At 35.6% G+C, this 22,300-nt stretch overlaps 3 protein-coding genes across 3 annotated transcripts; 2 read left to right on the top strand and 1 right to left on the bottom strand.

The window, feature by feature from the left end:
- The first annotated feature begins 2,179 nt into the window (after positions 1-2,179).
- On the top strand, positions 2,180-2,671 carry LOC113176314 (keratin-associated protein 14-like). The gene has a single exon (XM_026380780.2). It carries the CDS (start codon positions 2,180-2,182, stop codon positions 2,669-2,671), a length of 492 nt encoding a protein of 163 aa, XP_026236565.2.
- Positions 2,672-7,441: 4,770 nt separating this feature from the next.
- On the bottom strand, positions 7,442-7,966 carry LOC113176310 (keratin-associated protein 13-1-like). The gene has a single exon (XM_026380775.2). It carries the CDS (start codon positions 7,964-7,966, stop codon positions 7,442-7,444), a length of 525 nt encoding a protein of 174 aa, XP_026236560.2.
- A 6,331-nt stretch (positions 7,967-14,297) lies between these two features.
- On the top strand, positions 14,298-14,807 carry LOC113176311 (keratin-associated protein 13-1-like). Its single transcript, XM_026380776.2, has one exon. It carries the CDS (start codon positions 14,298-14,300, stop codon positions 14,805-14,807), a length of 510 nt encoding a protein of 169 aa, XP_026236561.1.
- Positions 14,808-22,300: the final 7,493 nt, after the last annotated feature.

The following is a 22,300-nucleotide window of genomic DNA, read 5'->3' as shown; positions in this document are numbered from 1 at the left end:
TCTCCACTTGTACAATGTTTAAGTAATGTGTGTTGGTGTCACTGATGTATTGAGAAGAAAATACTGAGCACTATACAAAAAGTATAGAACTTTATTCTTTTTCCCCTCACAATGTAAAATTTTTACTATGCAGGATTAAGAAAATGAGAAATGCCAAATGTGTCCATCCTGCATAGATGTCACAGAAGAATCAGGGATTTGAAAAATTCATAGTTACAAATGATCTTCATGAATTGAAATACGGTTGGGGGAGGGATCTCTGATGTAATACATCCATCAAGTCATGAATGTTTATCTTATAGGACTTGGTAGCCTGAGGATTTTTCTGGACTCTCCCATAAAGTTCACCAAAGCTAAACGTAAATAAAGATAGTGTATAGCCTGTGGGAATGGTAAAACATCTTAGGATATCTATCTTCAAAACTAATAATATTTTCTAATCACAATGAGCTGAGACATATTCTATGAAGAATTAGGGTTACTAGGTGGACATTTTAAGGAAAAATTTAAAATTATCTGCTATTGCAACTAATGAGATTTCTATCTTGAGTGTCCTGGGAATTTGCAATCAGGGTATAATCAACAAAATTACAGTCTAATAGAATATGGAGATTTTTGCCAAACTTTCTTCTGAAATGTGGACTTTATGGGTCTGAACAGCTTGAGTTGACACAATTATTTCATTTATTAGATAACATAGCTTGTCCCCTGTTTCTAAAATAAACAATTTTTATTTAGTAGGTCTCTTAATTATGAATCGAAAGAAGCATTTTAGTAGTTTCCATATCTGCTTCATTTGTCAATAAAATATTGAACATCAAAATACCACATAAATATTTAACTGATCTTAATTGAATTTGCTTGCTTGCTTCAATGTTATCTGATTTTATATAAGATATTGCTGTAGAAAAAAATATTCTGTGAGATCATATATTAAGTAATTTTGAGCATTCATTTCTCAAAAAAAAAAAAGGATGCTTTTGCATCCAAACACTTTTGTTTGGAATAAGAAGTGGAAAGGAAAAACTTTTCTATGAAACAAACAAATCAAACAGCTCATAAGCCACAACAAGATAAACCTTCTCCATCTCTCTTATTCTTCCAGGTATCAGTCTTCATTACAGTCTTACATAGACGAGGATCACTAGTCATGGAAGGAAAAGAAATATGGCCCTTGTTTTAGAAATGTTGTAATCCTTGTCAGAAACACCTGGAAACAATTTAAATCAAATTGATATATGTTGCTTTCTGAGGCAAAGGAAGAATCTCCTTAAGATGGTTTCTTTGGTCTAACAATTATTTTATATTTTCTTTAGAACAAGAATATTTTCCAGATTCTGAAAAATCCTTTTAGTGAAACAGTGACTCTGATTAGAGATAGAAATACATTGGGCATTTTGGTCTCATGATTTGTTCTTATTTTTAATGCTTTTTTTTCAGTAATTTAGATGAATAATCTCTAACATTTCAAAATACCATAAAGTAACTTATGTGTGCTATTAGGCTGACATCACAGTAAACACACATATGCAAAAATAAAAAAGAAAAGAAACAACTAAGATTGGCTTTTAGCTCTGAATGGTTCACAGTTTCAAGCAGAAGCTGGGAAATCAGGGAATCTTTCAGAAAATAGTTAACTAAAGCCTTTCAATTTGAAGTCTGATTTTTTTTTAAATCTTACACATTCTGCCTATCAGCATAGCTGCTTTCTGGTGACACCTTTCATTTAGTAAGCTTGACACTGTGCACGACAATCAACCTATGCTGTTGTTCAAAAACATAACTATGAATAGGTAACTTAACAACGTTGTTGCTAGTTGGGTGTCAAGAATTCTTATTGTGAAATGGGTTGCAATTATTTTTAATTAAGCCAGCTTCCCCCACCCAGATCCTGTCTACCTCTAAAGCACTTCTCTGAGTGATCTTCAGGGCGACCTTTGCTAAGGGAAGATGAATAATAGCTTTGAAGTTCAACATTATTACCTGAAGTCCAAGGCCACAAACGTGACTGCACTTTACAGTTGTAAAACCACAGTTCAATTAAAACCTGCAGGTAACTTGTTTTCATGAACCACGGGGTTGACACCACACCCAATGAAAAGGGTATATAAATGTGCCAGTCCAAGAAGTGGCATTCCAGCTGAGAACCTTGTCATCTAAAGTTCTACCTCCTGTCAACATGTCCTCCAACTGCTGTTCTGGAAGCTACTCCTCCCGCTCCTTTGGGGGCTACCTGCAACAACGGGACAGCTCCTGCGGCTCTTCCGGCCCCAGCAGCGCATTCTACTGCCCTGTTTTACAAACTCCCGTCACCCACCAGCTGGGCTCCTCTCTCTCCAGTGGCTGTCAGGAGACCTGCTGTGAGCCCACCAGCTGCCAGACATCCTGTGTGGTGTCCAAGCCCTGCCAGACGTCCTGCTACCGCCAGAGGTCCTCCACATTCTGCCATCCCTGCCACACAACTTTCTCTGGATCACTGGGCTTCGGGTCCAGGGGCTTTCAGTCTGTTGGTTGTGGCTTTGGATCCAGAGGGTTCCAGTCAGTGGGTTGTGCTCCTCACACATTCTCATCTCTAAATTATGGATCTAACTTTTACCGTCCCTCCTATTTCTCCTCCAGAAGTTGCCAGTCTGCTTCTTACCAACTGCCCTGTGGATCTGGCTTCTACTAATCATATGTATTAGGTGAAGAGAAATTTAAAACCTTACTATCTTAAGATCCATGCTGTTTTTTGATCTCCTATATATTCTGTCAACAGCCTAAAAATTTGCTTCTACGTTTACCCCCGTGAATTAGGAATAACTTGAATTCCAGTGGTTGGGAAATGTATTCTTTGGAGATAGATGTTAAAACTTCTTTAAAAAAAAAATTTTAGATAGGCATGCAATAATTGAAGCATAATTCTTTCTTCATGGACCTCCTAGTTATATAAATTTTACAAAGTAAAAAGTGTTGTAAGTTTAAATAAAATTATGTTATATCTTTCTATCGTGTTAGTATTTTCTTTTCCTTTAAAACTCTTTCTAAATATGTGTCTGGGTTTTCCTGTATCTTCTACTTATCATTTAAGGTTTTAAACTTTAAAGAGTATAATCATTTTTTTGATTCAAAAGATGTTTTTTTCATCTTTTATATTCACTCAATATTTTTACATGGGAGAAGAAGGAACACAATTTCAAAACAACAAACTCATACCTGGCTTATTACTATGTAGAGAGTTAAAACTCCAATATTTAAATGTTTATAATTTGCAAGGAGTATTAAATTGTCTCTGTCACTTAATTTTGGAAGAAAGATTACTCAAAAAAATATGTTCTAAAATGCATGGGAACTTGTAATGAAGGTATCCAAAAAGAAGTTAGATGATAGTGAGTTAGATTCAGCAAGGGCTTCAATTCTGCTAGCCTTACTACCAGATTAAAAATCCAGTTTCTAAATGAAATCTTTAACATATTCTAAGACTTTTTAAGTCAATAAGCCAAACATTTTCCATATAATCCATTTTATAAATTTGATGAACTCCCATTTTTTTTTTTTGTTTTTCTAGTTGTTTTGTTTGAAAAAAAAACTCTTCAAAAAACAAGGTAAATAGTCTATTGTTGCAGCATTCTGAAGAATATCTAGACAGTTGGTAACACTTGAGCCATCAGTGATGTCCCAACTTGTTTTATCATTTATGACAAGGAAAACCCTTTAGGGGTTCAGGTGACAACCTTTTGGGGGTTCAGGTGATGTGGATCTTTACCCACAGGATCATTCTGTGTCTTGGTTTATTATTTTGTTTTAATATTTAGTCCCATTTGATAATTTTTCCAGAATTTTACATTTTATTTATAATCAATAAAAGTTTCATTGGCCCAAGTGGCAGTAGGTTTAAAGAACTTCCACTTTACTTCAGCCATGGATTCATTCATCTGGAAGAATACAAGATGTATATACAATAACACCTTTGGACTTGACTCAATTGTTGAAGCTGAAAATTGACAGGCATCCCTCTTTATTAACCTTCCTGAACAAAATAGATCACTTTTTGTTCAAAGACAGCATGTAGAGGGATCACTTGGAAAACAAATTACACTCATATACAATGGATAGGACAACCTGCAGGTTTAAACAAATGACCCACTTGGAGGTTCACTGTTATTCTAACCTAGTTATACTAACTAGTGAGGCAAGCTCCACTCCAGGAAAGATGCAGCAATATACACCAAACCACCAGTAGGTGGAGGTAGTGGGAAACAGGTTAGATGGATGAAGTGTGAGTGAGCACCAAGCTAATGCTGCTTCAGAGCATATAAAGAATAAACTAAATGGTCTTTCTTCAGTGATTTGGGGATGTATTGTTAAAATCTGAAACTATTTATTTCATTTTTGATAGCACCTTTCTCTTTAAATATTATTTAGAAATGGGCAAAAAAAACTCGTTTCTAAATACAAAAAAATATATATATATACTGAATTTCTACTACCAAAAAAAAAAAAGTAGATGGTAAGTACATAGATTACACAGGGAATTAATGATGTTATTATTCATCAGGACAATATTATCTTTTTATCCAAGATAAGTGGCCACATGTAAAATAAAAGACAAAATTTTACCAAACAAATATCCACCTCTACTTCAAACACAGTCAAAGTTCTAAGAAAAATGCTTCCAAAGATGATGACCTGTCGTTAGAAATCGCAAACGCTGATTCATACTTTACTTTGATACATAAATCTTCTTTTAGGTTAAATAATTTTGAAAACATTTTCACTCATTAAATTCTAAGTTTTCTTGTGCATGTAAAAACTAAAAAAATGATAATATGTCCCTTCATTAGCAGAAGAGAGACATAGATATGAACAAAATAAGTAAGTTTCATATTAAGGCTGTTAAATGACCTGGGTGGATGACTAACACCTGTCATTCCAACAGCTCAAGAGGTTGAGGCAGGAGGATCACAGGTTCAAAACCAGCTTCAGCAAATTAGCAAGGACCTAAGAATTTAGAAAGACCCTGTCTCTAAATAAAATTTGAAAAGAGGTCGGGATATGGTTCAGTGGTTAAGCAACCTTGGGTTCAATCCCCACTACACACACACACACACACACAAAAAAAAAAAAAAAAAAAAAAAAAGACTCTCAGCTGTTTCAAGTATAAAATGAATTTCAATGACTATCATTTTTTATATGGTCCAAAGAATCCAGTTAAAGCTGTGGAAAGTTCACAGTGTAAAGTTCACTAATGTAAAGTCGCTTACAACTCTCAACATTGAAGATGCATGCACGTACTGGTTGTCTTGGTAATAATAAAAATCACAAATTTTGGTGAAGATGACATCAGATTTAGGACAACAAAAATGCAAGAATTATTAATAATAATTTACTTCAATAAGATTTATCATCTGAATTTATAGCAATTTCTTTCTGAGATGCCAACAAATATTTCTCTATCTATATATCATTTGGTGTAATAGTTAATACAATTTTTCTTTTGTAAAGAACAACTCCTTTTTGATTTCTGGTTTTGATTTATAGTTTTTTCTTCATTTAGTCTGCAAGTCATCATAGATTTGAGCTAATTTTTTCTTATTTCTTTTTTTATTTGTTCTTTTTAGTTATATATGATAGCGTAATTCATTTTGACAAATTTATACAAGTGTGGGATAATTGTTTTTTAAATAAATTGGTTTAACATCATTGATGCTCTTTTCATTAATCTAAATTTATTTTTACTTATACTATTTATTATGGATACTACTTGTGAGGCTAATCAAAGAGATGGAGTAGTAGATTAAATCTATTCTGTTGAGATAATTTTCACAGTGTCAGAAGTACAAAAGACTCCTTGGTTAATCTAAGATTTATATATTCACAAGCAAAATTCAGGAAAGAGCCACAAAACAAGATTCCTTTTAGAATTCAGAGCCTTTGATCTAAAACTTTGGCAAAGTTTCAAATACATTTTTAGTCTCCTTTCCTTTGTATATGCAAATATCTATAGAATATAATCTGTCTCTCTCATGGGAGTGATTGAATGTTAAGTTAAAATTGTATGTTTGGAATTATTTCCTGCCATATTGCATGCTCTCACGATGATCCTAGGCATAGCTATGTCAAACAATTTTATTGAGGCTTCAGGCACTTTTGCATGAACAGCATCTCCTGCAAGCATATGCAACACTTGTTTGACTGTCCCCAAATATCTCAAAAGTCACACTAAGAAAACCAGAGAGTCCACTGTGATTCCTCACTCTCACAAAAATGAGGTTCAAGGAGAATATATGCCTTAGGTAATGATCAACCAATGAAAGATAGAAGCTGATGAAGAAGTGCTTCTCCCTCTTGATCATATGCTGGAGTGAACAATTAAAAAAGTCATTGCACATTCTTCAAGAAAGTGCCTGCAGGATTGCATCCCAACTGTTCATCATGAAGTCATGCCAAAAAATGTGACTTTCTGAGATTTTCCTCTTTGGGTGTTTCCATGGACTGTCTTATGTGCTTTTTAGGGTCTTGTGACAAATAAACTGAACCCAGATCTTGGATTTTAACTCTGCTTTGAATACAGACTAAGACTAATGAATGAAAATGGTAATTCAATGGTGCTCAGGTGTAGGACTCTTAGCTTGAATAAAACTGAGCCTTGGAGAAGCATCGGGAGCTTACCTGTACCTCATTTGATCATTGATTCTCCTTGTACATGGTCAGAGATGAGGTTTAGGAAGAGCTCAACAGTGGGAGGCAGGAGTCCTGGCATTTAAATCAGCTAAAACCAAAGTGTCTATCCTGAAATTTGCTTAAAGCTCATTTTCCCTTGACTGAAAATCTATATTCATATACCAACCATACATAAGATTCTATGTATGTATACAGCTCACCTTATATATTACACACTATTATTGTTGTCCATATTTATAGTTTATGTACTATTTATTTTCTTATATCCACAAAAATGAATCTCCTTCATTCTCAGGCAATGAGAATGAGCAGCAATTCTCATTGCTGCTCAGATTGGTTTGCACATGTAAATAGTGATCTTCCAAGAAACAATTATTCCTACAAGGGAATGTATCAAATGGCAACAGAATTTTCTAACATTTATCAAAGTATATGTTCCCAAAACCCAGTTTCAAGTCAGAATAATCTGTATTTAAATCTCCCAAATCCTTGAATGAAAAAGCTCCATGCAAGAAATAATTATGCGAACAATGTATTTAGATGTCAGATTTCGTACATTTATTAAATTAAAATTTTCATTTTCAACTGTTTTGGATGAAAGTCAGATAATATACAACATTATTAACATTTAATTGGAAAGATCCTCATGAACTTGAGAGTTTGCTAGAAATTGAAGAGGCAAGAAGTTATCAATAGAAGAATAAAAGGAGCAAGTGACAAGAATGAAAATAATGCTACTCAAAGTAGACTTTAATCTACAGTTTCAGAATGCAGACATTTAGCAAATGAATCTATAGATGCCAGATCCACAGGCTGGTCTGTAACAAGAAGACTGGCAGCTTCTAGAAAGAAAAGAAATTGGGTTGCAGAAACTGGATCTGAAACCCTGGAAAGGGAAGCCAGAGACACCATAATTCAGGGATCTGAAGCCCCTGGATCCACAGCCCAGTGAGTAGCAGCTTCTAGATCCATAGCCCAGGGAGTGGCAGCTGCTGGAACCAAAGCCCAGAGATCCAGCATAGGTCCTCTGGCAGGGACTGCAGAGTGTGGATGTCCTCTGGCCATAGCAGGAAGGCTGGCAGAGGCTGGACACCACACAGGATGTTTGGCAGCTGGTGGGCTCACAGCAGGTCTCCTGACTGCCCCTGTAGTGAGAGGAGCCCAGCTGGCAGGTGCTGGGATAGCACAGGTCAGTGCTGTAGACCAGGTTGCTGGGGTAGGAAGAGCCACAGGAGCTTGGGAAGCGCAGGGAGCCCCCAAGGGAGCAGGAGGAGAAGTTTCCAGAGCAGCAGCTGGAGGACATGTTGAGAGGAGATGGGAGCTCAGCTGAGTGGAACTGAGAAGATTCTGAGTTTTAATGTCCCCTTCTGGAGAGAGGCATTTATATACTCTCAGCAATAGGTGTGGTACCCAACAAGGGCCATCCTTTACATATTTGTGTTCCCTCATTCACAAATGTGTAACTCAGTAATCTCTTTGTAATTGCTGTTGCGTTTGAATAGTTTTCCTCATAGTGCATTTATGGTGCTATTATTCTGTTGTTACAGGGAAAGCCAAGGAACTATTCCTATGTCAGAAATGCTATGACTGTTTTATATTATTGCCTGTTCCATCTCAGCAAGGGAAGAACTTCCTGCTTCTCTTTTACATGCTTCCTCTTTGACTACATTTGGCTTTACTGGTGGATGATTTTCTAAGATTAGAGAAAGAGAACATTAATTTTCTTTTGAAATAATAGATCAGTACTCACCTGGATCATTTCCCCATTGTCCATTATTCCTCTGTGGTACTTTATTATGGTGGTCACAAAACACTATCACACTAAGTACGCAGTCACAGTCTCTCTCATTCAATGAAGAGATCCAGAAAACAGATAAAGCAAAGAGACTAGGAAAAAGATGCCTAAAAACTGAAATAGACCTTGCCATGTTTTTAAGGACAAGTGGACACCAAAGGTATCCATTAAAACAGTCCCAGGGGATCAGTCTGGGTTCATTCCCAAGTAGCTGAAAGTCACTTTTTTGATAGGGGGAGAAAATTACCAATGGAGGAACAAAGAGAAGGCTCAAGAATTTCAGATGTTTCTTTTTGTGTTGCACTTTCAAACCATAATTTATCTTGTCCAATTTTCTTTACAAATCAAAAATTTTCAAAATTAGTATATTTTAGGAATTTTGATATGGCTACCCTCAAGATCTTTAATTATCCAGGGCTCGTACCCTTAGAATGTCTCCATCATTCCACAGTACAGATTTTCTATGACCCCTACTCCTTCCTCAGCAGGTACTACCCTGCCTTGTCCTGTCTAATCATGAAGTTTCTTTCTACCCCAGTTATTTTTCCTCTGCAGTTTTTTTGTTTATAAATATCTCTCTCATTTGCTTTGCCTCTTTATCAATCTTACCTCCATTTGCCTATTTTAATTTTTCTGTGTTGAAATTTGATTTAATCTTTTGTTTTTTATATTTGGCTTATTATTTTTATTTTTTGATGATTAGTTGGTTTGCTTCTGGTGAGCTCTTAGATCCAAAACTGAGGGGGAAAAAAGTTTGATTTATCATATTCCCAGAATATAATCAGCTATTTTCTATGTTCACTTAAAAATATTCTGCATTATAGCCAGGCATGATGGCTCACACCTGTAGCCCCAGTAGCTGGGGAGGCTAAGACAGAAAGATCACAAGTTCAAGGCCTGCTTCAGCAACTTTGTGAGGCCTTGAGTAACTATGGAAACCCTGTCTGAAAATAAAAATATTTAAAAAAATAAGGGGCAGGGATATACCTCAGTGGTTAAATCTCCCTGAGTTCAATCCCTTGTACAAAAAAAAAAGAAATGTTAAGACAAAAGTAGTTAAATTATATTCAGGACTAAAAAATGTATACTGCTGTATTGGTGGCAAAATATTCCTATTATATTTTCTAATAAAATCTAATGAAGTTACAGTAATAATGTAAGAAATGGAAAATGTATCGCAATTTTAAAAAGTAACATAATACAGACTTTCTAGAAGGAATGGGAATGATAGAAGAAGCTAATACCCTTAATTCAAGTAGCTATTCTATGAATCCTTTAGTTTTTATTCTTTAAAACCAGAATTCATGTCTTCTGATTTTATGCCTCAGCAAGGAGGTTAAGTGTCCTATCAATATGGTATTGCAGATGTTGTTCTTCTCTCATGTTTTTATGGTGTTGTTTCAAATATAACTATTTATAATAACTTTGAAGATAAAATTTAAGAGTTAAACCAGGTGCAGTGGCACATCCCTGTATTCCCAAGGGCTTAGGAGGCAGAAGGATTGCAAGTTCAAAGCCAGCCTCAGCCACTTAATGAGGCCCTAAAAAATTCAGCAAGACTCTGTCTCTAAATAAAATATATTTTTAAAAAGGGCTGGGGATGTGGCTCAGTGGCTAAGGACCCCAAGGGTTCAATCCCTGGTACCCCAGAAAAACAAACAACCCCAAAATACTTAAGAGTTAGAAGGGGACCATACATTTATAGTTCAAAACTGGAGGATTTATTAATTGTTCTTCAGTTACTCTTACTCCTTATTCAAGGATTTTTCTCTGAATTAGTGAATGGGAAAGAGATATTCTTCCCTTCGCTTTACGTCTAAATCTTTAAAACTTTGCCCATATTAAGTTAAATTTAAGGATAATTTATAAATGCCCCAGCTTTGAACTAAATTCATCTCAAAAGTTTTATTGCTTGTTCTTTGTAATACAGATATCATTTTTAACTTAATTATTAAATGTTGGACTATTTCACTTAAAGTGTATGAATTAGACTTAGGCACACAGAGGCTTCTGATGTTTTGTTTATAATTTCTCATCATCAGGCTACAGTTAAAGTGATTTTGATACTGGCAGTGTGCTTCTAGCTGAACTTCACCCATAGTTGAGAGTTACAGCTTTTGCTTCCTACCTACTTCTGTTCTCAAAATTACCATGTTCCTAACATACTGGAGATACTAGTTTTATCAATCACTTAAGTTATGACTTTGATAAACACAAGCCAACTTTTACATAAAATCGTTGTTAATCACTTATTCTATTAAAAATTGTCACAAGGTATAATTTATTGTTGTTGCTGTTAGATGACTTTTGAATTCTTTATTCTCAAAAGTACATGAATTAAAGAAAGATACCATAGGTATTTTTCTTAAATATGCCATGTGCAATACTAAAGCAGATTTCTTCTTTAATATATTATTGGGATTTTTCTCCAGGAATCATTTTATAAAAATTTTATGAAGAGGAGACACACTGAAAGTTGTCCAAAAAAAACACATTGATGAAGCATCCAAATATGTTTTTTAATACATAGTCTTCCCCCCAAATATTGAAAACTTGGATTCAATATAGGCTCTTTATTTGGGAGGTTATCCAGGTAAACACCTAAATGGAGAGGGAAAATCCAACAAAGAATAGAAGGAGCACAGACAGGCTGCATTATTTCTCCAGCTGTCACTCTGGGACTGTTCCACTGGAGTTCAGGTCTACTGGAGGATCCTTGGTAAGAGTGCAGTGTGCTTTTGAGAAGTGAAAAAGACCACAGACAGAATTTTATAGATGCTCTATAAAATCAGTCTTCAGTGTATACAGATGATTCCCCATGGGTGATAGGCAGAGTACTCACAGCTGCTACTGAGGGTGGCATGTCCTTTTGAAGACCATAGATAACAAAACAGATGAAAATAAGCAAGGTAGCCTCTGGAAGGATGATACTGGAATAAAAGGCAGGATGGTATAAAACCATGAGGTGAGTTTTAAACTGCATTGTGACAGTAGAAAGCAGATGCATGTGGTATAAAAATGACAGTGTTAGAAACTCAGGCTTGAAACCCTCAACTACAGCAATTTGAAATTGCAGAATCCTGGAAGGTTGCTTCTATTGCAATTGAAGCTACAGCAATGGACTTTTAAATGGCCAACCTCATGGTAGCTACTTTTTTTATTTGAGTCATTCTTATATTTTGAAAATAAATACATCTTTCAAAATTATATGAGTAATTGCACGTGGCTGAACATATTAAACCATTTGTTCTAATGTACATAAAATACTTGGATAAAATGTATAGAAGTGTGTGTGTATATATGTATATGTGTGTATGTTCACATGCATATGCTCTGTGTATGTATTCAAATTTCAGAGAAATATCAAAACACAAAGATACTCTGAGCTCCAAAACTGAAGTCAAAAGAAATGAGCCTGCACCTGTAGCTGCAATTCCCTTAAAATTCTATGCTGATTTTCAAAGTAGTGATTAAGAGACTGAGGGAATTTTCACAAACTCACAGGACTAGAGAAACTAAATTGGAATTCAGGCCTTATCAAAGACTTCGGGCTCTGGGAAATATCCCAGACCTTAAAGAACCACTTCTTAGAAATAAAATTAAATTTCTACTAGACTGCTTCTCATAAGGACTGAAGCCCAGGTTTAAATTCTATCAATCCCTGATTGGATTAAGATGATCTAGGATACGGGCGTCTTTATTCTAGCAGCCTGTCAGAAACAGAAGAAAATTCTCTCTAGAAAAAGGTTAAATTATCCAGTTTTTTTTTTTCATATAAAGTGTGTATTATTCACTCCAAACATAATAAGAATAAAAGAAGAAAAAAACTCAAAAAAACACAAGAAAGTAGAATCTGAATCACAGGATCCATGTAATGCACAGGACAAAATCACACATTAAAATACAGCCGTGAATCACATAACCATGTTTCAGTCCATGACAAATTGCACATATAGTGGTAGGTCCATAAGACTGCACCTTCCGGTGACTCAGAGCCTTCTTTGTTGAAGGAGACCTCATGGCATTGGAAAAGGGATGCCCTCACCTTTCTCATTAAATGACACATGATTGCACCTATGTGAAGAATTTTGCAGTAAGAAATGAGAGCACTTTATTCTCAATAAAAAGTATGTTTAAAAAATGTAGGATAAGACAGAATTTTGATGCAATATTGAAAACAATGCAATAGTATCTAACCAAATTTAAGAAATTTGAAATACAGTAACAAATTTGAAAAACTTGATGAATTTTGAAGGGAGATTAAACATAGATTCATAGGCAGTGACCTAAAACAGAGAATAGAAGAAAATTCCCAAACTGAAACATAAAGAGACAAAGGATTTGAAAATGCAGAAGAGATTCTAAAAGGTATATTCCACCTAGTTACAAAGTGTGACTTCTAATTGGAATCTAAGAAAAAGTAGAAGCAGATGGGACAGAAACAATATCTGAAGAGAACACAGTTGAGAATTGACTGCATTGATAAAAGGCATGAACTCACATGTGAAATTTCACATGTGAAATTGTAACAACAACAACAACAACAACAAAATGGTGTTGGTCTGTCCTGACCAGGATGGAGATGGCTAAAATGTGGCTTTAGTGGAGATTTCTCAGAGCCAGACTGCAGATGGGCTCCAAAGACAAACACCTAAGTAACTTAAAATCATCATTAAACAACAGAAATAATTTTCTTTTCTAAATCTAGTCAGTATGCCCAAGAGGAATCACTCATTTCAAATTCATTTGTAAACACCCATTGATTAGTTATGTCCAAAAGAAGTACAAAAATATTCAATATATTCAAACTTCCTACATTCTTCTTCTTCAAAATCTCCCCTGAGAGAAGGCTGAAGGAGAGAGGGAAAGGGGTTCCTGAGCCTGGACAGAGTAAGGGTAGTTCCTTAAAATTTCAGTAGGGAAACTGTCAAAGGTAGCAATTAAAGAGTTCATGTCTCCCAGAAACCCATCTATCTTTGCTGGCAAAGTCTTTACCTAGGAGCAGCCAACAGAAAGCAACCATTTTGAAAAATTGCAGTGACATGTTGTTGGACCACAGCAGGTAGACTGTAAGTCAATCAAGCCTTCTGGAGTGTAAGATAAGATGAGTGAATTCTCCAGGGAGCTACGCAAACAGATGAGAACCCAGTCCAAGCATGGTCCTCATGTCATATACATTGAATCTAAAATTCTTCTTTCTCTCATCCTATGAGTTTTTACCACTTTAATCCTCTTCCTAAGGGTGCAAATAGGTCACGACTTCTGACTCTGTCTCAGTTCTGTTCTTCAAGGCCTCCAAGACCCCAAATAGTTGCTCAGGTTTCTCTCTGGTCCTATGCATCAGTATTATTCAATTGGTCTTGGCTCAGATTTTCCCTCTCTATAGTGTGAGACACAATAGGACAATGATAGGGAATCCATGAATGGTAATTTTGGAAAATGAGAAATGATGGCAACAAGTTATTCCCCCATAATATCCATTGACAAAACAAATAGAAAGATGCCAAGAGGAAAAGGAAAGGCCTTCCTGGACAGGATAGACTAGCACTAGGGTAAAACAGTCAGAGCATTTCTGACATAGGAGTGTTTATTGGCTTTGGCTATAAAAACACAATAATAGCACCCACAAATAGACTATGTGGAAAACTATTCAAATGCAATTACAAAGAAATTACTGACTTACACATTTGTAAATGAAGGAGCACAAGTATGTAAAGGATGGCCCTTGTTGGGCACCACACCTATTGCTGAGAGTATATAAATGCCTCTCTCCAGAAGGGGACATTAAAACTCAGAATCTTCTCAGTTCCACTCAGCTGAGCTCCCATCTCCTCTCAACATGTCCTCCAGCTGCTGCTCTGGAAACTTTTCCTCCTGCTCTCTTGGGGGCTCCCTGCGCTTCCCAAGCTCCTGTGGCTCTTCCTACCCCAGCAACCTGGTCTACAGCACTGACCTGTGCTATCCCAGCACCTGCCAGCTGGGCTCCTCTCTCTACAGGGGCAGTCAGGAGACCTGCTGTGAGCCCAACAGCTGCCAGACATCCTGCATGGTGTCCAGCCCCTGCCAGCCTTCCTGCTATGGCCAGAGGACATCCACACTCTACAGTCCCTGCCAGAGGACCTATGCTGGATCACTGGGCTTTGGTTCCAGCAGCTGCCACTCCCTGGGCTATGGATCTAGAAGCTGCTACTCACTGGGCTGTGGATCCAGGGGCTTCAGATCCCTGAATTATGGTGTCTCTGGCTTCCCTTTCCAGGGTTTCAGATCCAGTTTCTGCAACCCAGTTTATTTTCCTTCTAGGGTTTTCCATTCATCTTGTTACCAGCCATTATATAGACTGGGCTTCTAATCATTAACCTGTTGATTGGTCAAATCCATTTAGGAAATGCAAATTATGTAATAAATTCATTTATTAATTTCTTCTCTGAGAAGCATTCTGATATTCTTAATTATGACCTTCCTATTATTTTTTACACTCAGATATTGGCTGGTACATTGACTGTCAAATTATAAAATTAATAAATAATCCAAATTGTATTGTTGCTAGAAATGATAGCTTTTGCATTTCCCTCTAAAATAGTTGAATAATTTTATTTTAATAAACTCTTTATTATATCGTTCAATTGTGTTGTTAACATTATTATTTTCTTGGAATATATTGACTAGAATTCATATTGCCATTACTTGCAGTTGTGGGTTTGGAAAGCTCCAATTTTCAGGTATATGCACAAATTTTGATCAAGTTTTGGATATTTTTTCTTATCTAAGAAGGAGTTTCCTGGATACTCATACTCATTTGTTTTCTCTTAACTAGAATGTAAAGAGAATTGAATATTCATGTTCACTCAATGAATATGCCTTTCATCTCTAAGTTTAGAATGTATCAGAAGTTTGAAAAGTACAAGGACAAAATTTAGCTTTAGATGATGAGGTCTGTGCATAAATAATATTAGAATGAAGACTAATGGGTTGGTATAGATTTTCAGAAAAAGACTCCCTACAAATTTTACAAATTCACACTGTAGGAGTATCACTTTTTATAAATTGTCTAAATCCCTGACCTTCAGTTACTATTTTCAATATGCTCAAATTATCTCCATTTGTGTAAGAAGGCAGCCAGCAAACTTAGAAAGGAAAAAAAAATCCCAAAAAAACTAGGCCCAGCAGGTGTGAAGATGCACCTGGGTTCCTTGCCAACATACAAACTAAGTCTAATTGAAAACATCAAAACCTTTACTAACATCAAAAGCAGCTGTCTCAGTTGTGTCTTGAAATGAAATTGCATAGGCCTGTTTTTTTTTTTTTTTCTACTCCATTCTTCTTACATCCAAGTGATATAGAAAGATACTATCAAGTAAAAATGTACTTAGGCAGTATGATAATAAAACAACACTCAATATTTATATAGTACAAGTGATGTTCAAATATTTCCCTTATGCTTTGCTTAAGATATTCTTCACTCAAAATCTTAAAACATTCTCTGAAATTAAAAATGCAATGCAGAGTATTAGACACTTGGCAAAAAAGCTAATCTCAGAGCACATCACAGTTATCTCCTCATGTTCTCTTTCCTGTTTTACTACCAAACCAATAAAATATTAAGAATAAAAGGAGTTCATTGAATTTGAAGCACTTATTCAGAGGTAGAAACTAAAATGGAAGAGCAAAATAGAATTTTTAAATGTTACACAATAACTTACTGTTGGGCTATGGGTAGAACTACTTTATTGTATCGAATTTGAGACTTTTGCTTTTGCTTTTTATGTTTTGTTTTTCTTTGTTTTGCTGGGAGTATGCTGGGGATTGAACCCTAGGGCCCTTTACCACTGAACTACATTGCCACCCTTTTTATTTTGAGACATAGTTGCACTAATTTGTTGAGAGTCTAACTATGTTGCTGGGTCAGGCCTTGAACCCCAGTTTGTTCTGTCTCAGCCTCCTGAGTAGATGGGATTATAAGTGGGCAACTGAGCACCTGGTTATTGTATGAAATTTGTTTCATAATTTCTAACCAATTGTGGCTTCTTTTATGTCTTCTCTTTCTCCTTTTTTCCCTGTTTCCTTCTCCTTTCTCTTCTTTCTCCATCATATTTTAAAAAAAATATTCATGGCACTGATACAGTTAAAGAATAAGATAAAAGAACAATGAAATAAAATTTGGGGGGGTGACTTTAATCAGTGATTACATTGTAAATATTAACATAGAAAATAGTGAACTCTGTCCTTTGAATAATTTCATTTGTTTCCAATTTTTTTAGATCCAAGCTATCCCTATGCTAACAGTCTTTGCAAGGATAGATTGCCAAGTTTCATATCCTAAGACATTGATAGCTGCTGGGTTTTCCCAAGGAGCTAGTGTAGCTTCTTGGCTGGACCCAGGTCTCTGTTACTGTCTCTATATTTCAGAGGAAAGAGTGGTTTCCTGGGTCTCAGAAATGCAATACATGTGGTCCCTAGCCTTTGTGATTCATCTTGTAATATTTTCATGTTAGAGTAGTGCCAACGTATTGCATAATCAGTAGAAACCTCTCTTCAAATTTTGAATTTTAGTCTTCCCCAGGCTAGTGATACGTGGTGTGCAAAACTCATGATTCTCAGTAGCAAGGAGGGTCTACAACAAATATTCTACAGGATGCAATGTTGCTAAGCTTATTTGGTAGGTAAGTTGTATTCACAGCATTTCTTACCTATGATATTTTCAATTTACAATGAGTTTACAGGGTTGTAAACCTGTCTTAAGTCAGGAAGCATCTTTACTCTCTTAGTTCCCTATTACTGCCATAACAAACTAGATCAAACTAATCAGCATAAGCACCACAAGTTTTTATCTTAAAATTTTGCATTAGTTTCTGAACTTCTCAGCATGCATTATTATTTTTTATTCCAACAATTAAATATAGTACAGTAAATAGTAGCCTTTCAATTTTTGTCATGTTAACCCACTCTCCACAATTAACAGAAGGCCAGCACTTATCTATGTTTTATCTAGGTACTTCCACTCTTCCAGCTTCTCCTGCTGTGTATTTTGACAAATGCATATGGCATGGATTTTTAAACCCAGAGGCTTATATCCCAAGCATCTGCTGCCCACACAACTCCTCTTCCAAAAGCTGCTGATCATCTGTCTACCAACTAGTTTGCAGTTCTGGTTTCCAAGAATTTATATAACCAGTTTACCAGGAATTCTCTCCAGAATCATTTCTAGGCACTTGATTTTATAATTTATATGTATTAATTCTTATTTCATTAGTGTTTGTAGGGAGCAGCAGTGTCCTCCCAAATCCTTGCCCAAGTTGTTTTGTTGTTGCTGCTCAACATGCCTCAGGACACATTGTCAAACATTTTGTGAGCACAGGTTGAGCATCCTTCATTTGGAAGTCCAAAATCTGAAATGTTTCAGTATTTGAAACTTTCCCAGTGCCAAAATAACACCACAAGTGGAAAATTCTATGCCTGAACTCCTGTAATGGCTCACAGTCAAAACAGGTGCATGAAAAACTTTGTATGAAATTACCTCCAGGCTATGTGGGTAAGTTGTGCATCAAACCAATGAGTTTTGTGCTTAGACTTTGTACCATCCCCAAGAAAATCCCATTATGCATGAGCAAGTGCTCAAAAATTTGAAAAAAGCGAAAATCTGAAACACTTCCATTCCCATAATTTGGCATAAGGAATATTTAACAATATTTAATAATCATTTTTCAAAATACACTCATTCAGTCATTACCATGAACCAAAATCTGCACTATAGATGCACACTGTGGAATATATTCTTTTAAAAAACAAGTTTACACTTGCTCATCACTCTATATTAAAGAATACTATAAAGAAAATATATAATAACTATCCTTATAAGGCTAAGAGTCTAATACCAAAGCAAATATCAAATAAATAATTATAATTATGATGAACTGTAGAAAAGAAGTTCTTAATAACATGCATCAAAGGAAATACATTTAGTCTTAGAAATCAGGAAAAGTTTTCCACAGGAATAACATTTCAAATAGGTTTGACAAGTACCTAGGGGTAGGAAGCTGGGGCAGGGACAGGTTATTTTTAGACTCAAAATCTTGAGATGTGCATTATAAAATTGAAAACCATTTTGGCTAACCATTGAGAGAAAAAGGAAGAAATGACTTAAAATGAGGCCACAGAGGCATTTTGAAGCCATTCTTTGTAGGTATTTAGAAGTCTCATTCTTGAGGACAGACTTTCTCCTAAAAGCAATAAGAAGCTACAAAATGGTTTTAGGCAAAGATATGAGATTGGCTGATTTTTTTGGTTTTCTAAATATTTTTTTATTCAGTTAGTTCATTATAATAAAATGGACAAAATTTAAAGGATAAAGAATGATTTTTTGACAAATATGCCCAATTGTGTGACAACTTGGTCATGATATAGAACATTTCCCTACCTTGGATCACTCCTTCATGCTCTTTTTAATAAATCTCTACCTCCCAGAACCAATGTTTGCAATAACTTTTATCACCATAGATTCTGCTTCTTCTGGGAGTTCATAAAAATGAAATCACACAATATTTCCTCACATATCCAGCTTTTTTACTCAGCATAATGTTTCTGGGATTCTTTATATTGTTGCATATGTTTATTTTATTGCTGTCTCCTGTTTCTTTTTGTCAATATATTATCATGTGTTTATTCTTTCACCCATTGATGAATGCAGAATAAAGCAGCAAAGGATAAAGCGGCAAAGGGTATTGATTGTTCCAGTCCTTTGCGGACCTATGTTTATGTTTATGCTTTTTTTTTTTTTTTTTTTTTTTTTTTTTTTTTTTTTTTTTAGAAAAATCTAACAATGGAATTTCTGGGCTATGAAATGAATGTTTGTTTAACTTTACTGGAAATTGCCAAACATTTTTCTAAAATTATTTTTCTCATTCTACCCTCCATCACCAATGCCCTGGAGTTTTAGGAACTCCACGCTATGAATAACATTTTCATTCATATTTCTTTCAGCCATGTGGTGGATCCCAAGTGGCAGTTCATTGATATTTCAACTTTCATTTACTTAGAAACAGTGATTTTTGGCACCTTTTATTTTGGCAACTGGCCATCCCCATGTTTTCTTTTAGGTAGTATGTGCTCATTTTTCAACCTTAATTTAAATGGGTTGCAGTCATTTTATTGATATAAAAGTTGAAATTCTCTACATACTTGGGAAATAAGTACAGCAATAATTTGTGCACTTCCCTGATAAGCAATAAGTTCAGAGACACAGGAACCTTGTTTTTAAGAATTGCTTTTAAATTTTGTCATTATAGAGTAACATGTGAATGAACATATTCTCCTGGAAAATATATCAAAATATTTGTTCATCATGCATTCCCTAGAAACAGTGCCAGATGAACATTATTTTGAGAACTGACTGGTACTGATAAGATGTTTGACAATGTGCTACTGAAGCATGACTAATACAAAAAAGCATTGGAGTTAAGTTTGGGGGGAACAAAGCTGTTATCTGTAATCACTCATGTGACAAGAATACATAAAAAGAAACTGGTGAAATCAGTTACATAGAAATGACTCATGATGAGTCTCCTGGGAAACTGAATATATGAATCCATCATGGTTAGAAGTACAGGTTGGCTAGGAACAAGAAGACTGGCAATTCCTGCACGCAGAGTTGCCAGGGCAGTAGTTTAGACATGAACCCCTGCATTCAAGAGTCACAGAGTGAGTCAGTATAATAGAGTGGGTAGGAAGGCAGCTGGGGAAGACTCAAAAGTCTAGAAGGGACAAAAGTCTAGGACACCTTTGAATGGTGTACTAATAATTTGGCAGAGAGCAGGGATGCCTTTGAAGAGAATTAAGAGATTCAGGATCATGATGGCTAAGTTGCAGGAACAGAGGGAGAATAATGTTTTGATCCTGCTAAACTCAGAAAGTTGAGAAAGTCTTGGGAGTTGGAATAAGCTGTTTCTAGAGCAACTTTTGTATAGGATTAGAGCCATTTCTTGAGATATGATGATAAAATTTTGATACTTTAATATGTGCATCCTAAAATGTTATATTATTGTGTTTAACTTCAGTACTATTATAATAGTACATGTTTATTCTTCCCAACATTGTAATTACCAACTGTGTGTGAGGGCTTCATTATATTATTGTATAGTAAGTATTGATTCTTTCCCTCATTTTTAAAAGGAAGTTTTCTCTTCTATCTAGAGTATTTACAAGGACCAGAGAACCACTTTTACTTCTAATATGCAGATAATTTTAATCATCAGAGATGGCTTCAGCTTAGCTAAAAGTATTCCTTAACATCAATGCTATTTTTGTTGGTGTTTTGAATCTCTAAGATGACTGAGGTGGGGGTTTGGTACATGAGCATAACATCAATTATAACATTTTTTAAACATCATGAAATTTGTAAGTGAAATAAAAATTAGTTCATAGAAGAACATCTGACATTTCAGTTTCTATCAGGGAAATATGAATAGAATTGTCTAAATTTTTATCATTATTTCAGTATTTAATTTTAGATTTTAAAGAAGAAGTCTAGAAACTCTTATTACTTCTAAGTTATCTGGAGATGATGATGCTGGCAGTGATAATAGGGAGGAGAAGAGGAAGAGCGGAGAGGGAAGGTGAAGGAAGGTGTCACAAGGCACCATTGAAATAATATTAAAACAGGACTTAGGAACCAGGAATTCTAGCATTAGTTGGCTGCACACCCACACACAACACTGGTAGTCTCAAGACCCACATTTATATAGCAAGCTTACCTTGGTGGCCTGTACAGCCACCTTATCTGTGCTACTTAATTCTCAGGAGGAAAGTGGAAACTCCTAATTCTCAGAGGAAGTAACTCTTTAGTCAAGTCTCTGATTCTCTTTGAGTCTCTACTTTCTCAAATATCAAAAGACACTAGAATAAATGAGTGACTTCCTCACTGGACTAGTCAAGATTGTGAAATGATATACAGAAAAAAAGAATTAAAGGTTGCTTGGTTCTAAAAAAGATATCACTTTATTTTTTTAATTTGTCTCATTTATATTGATCCATCTTTTGTCCTAGGAACTAGTGATTTCCTGGAATACAGCATTTGTAAGAATTTAGGAGCCATAAAGGTAAAATTAAAGACTTTCCCTTTTTTTTGGTGAGATGCAACTGAAGCAGTCCTGTTGGAAGTTAGTTTATTTACAGCTATACTGGAATAAGCTTTGGGAAGGCACCAACAGGGAACCCACACCTTTAGTATCTAGACCCTTCCCAGCTGGGCTCAGTGATGATCTGTTTGCACACTCTTAGAGAAGTGAATTAGCCCAGAAGGCAGTGTGTGGCATACAAGGTGTTATGGTTTGGATGTGAGGAGTCCCCCAAAAGCTCATATGTGAGTCAATGCAAAAATGTACAAGAGTACCTTCTTGAGTTGTGAGAGTGTTAACCCAATCAATGAATTATTTCCCTGATAGGAATTAACTGAGTGGTAACTAAAGTGGTAGGGTATGGCTGGAGGACATGGGAATTGGGGAATGGTTTTGGTGGTATATATTTGTATCTGGCAAGTGGAGTCTCTCTCTGCTTACTGATCATCATATGAGTTGCTTCCCTCTACCACACTCTCCTGCCGTGATGTTCTGCCTCACTTTCAGCCCCAAGAATGGAACCAACCCTCCATGGACTAAGACATCTGAAACCTTGAGCCCTCAAATAAACTTTTCCTCCTCTACAGCTGTTCTGATCAGGTCCTTTAGTCATAGTAGTGAAAAATCTGACTAAAACACAAGGATTTAAATACCTTTCGAATTAAATTAAATGATCTCAAATGTAACTACAAGTTCATAGGCACTGTTTCCTCAAGTGTACATGCTTCTTAAT

Source organism: Urocitellus parryii, chromosome 2 (assembly GCF_045843805.1).
Source record: "Urocitellus parryii isolate mUroPar1 chromosome 2, mUroPar1.hap1, whole genome shotgun sequence".
In the NCBI taxonomy this organism is placed as follows: domain Eukaryota; kingdom Metazoa; phylum Chordata; class Mammalia; order Rodentia; family Sciuridae; genus Urocitellus; species Urocitellus parryii.
Note: the sequence above shows the minus strand (reverse complement) of the source record. Positions and strands in the feature narration are given on the sequence as shown.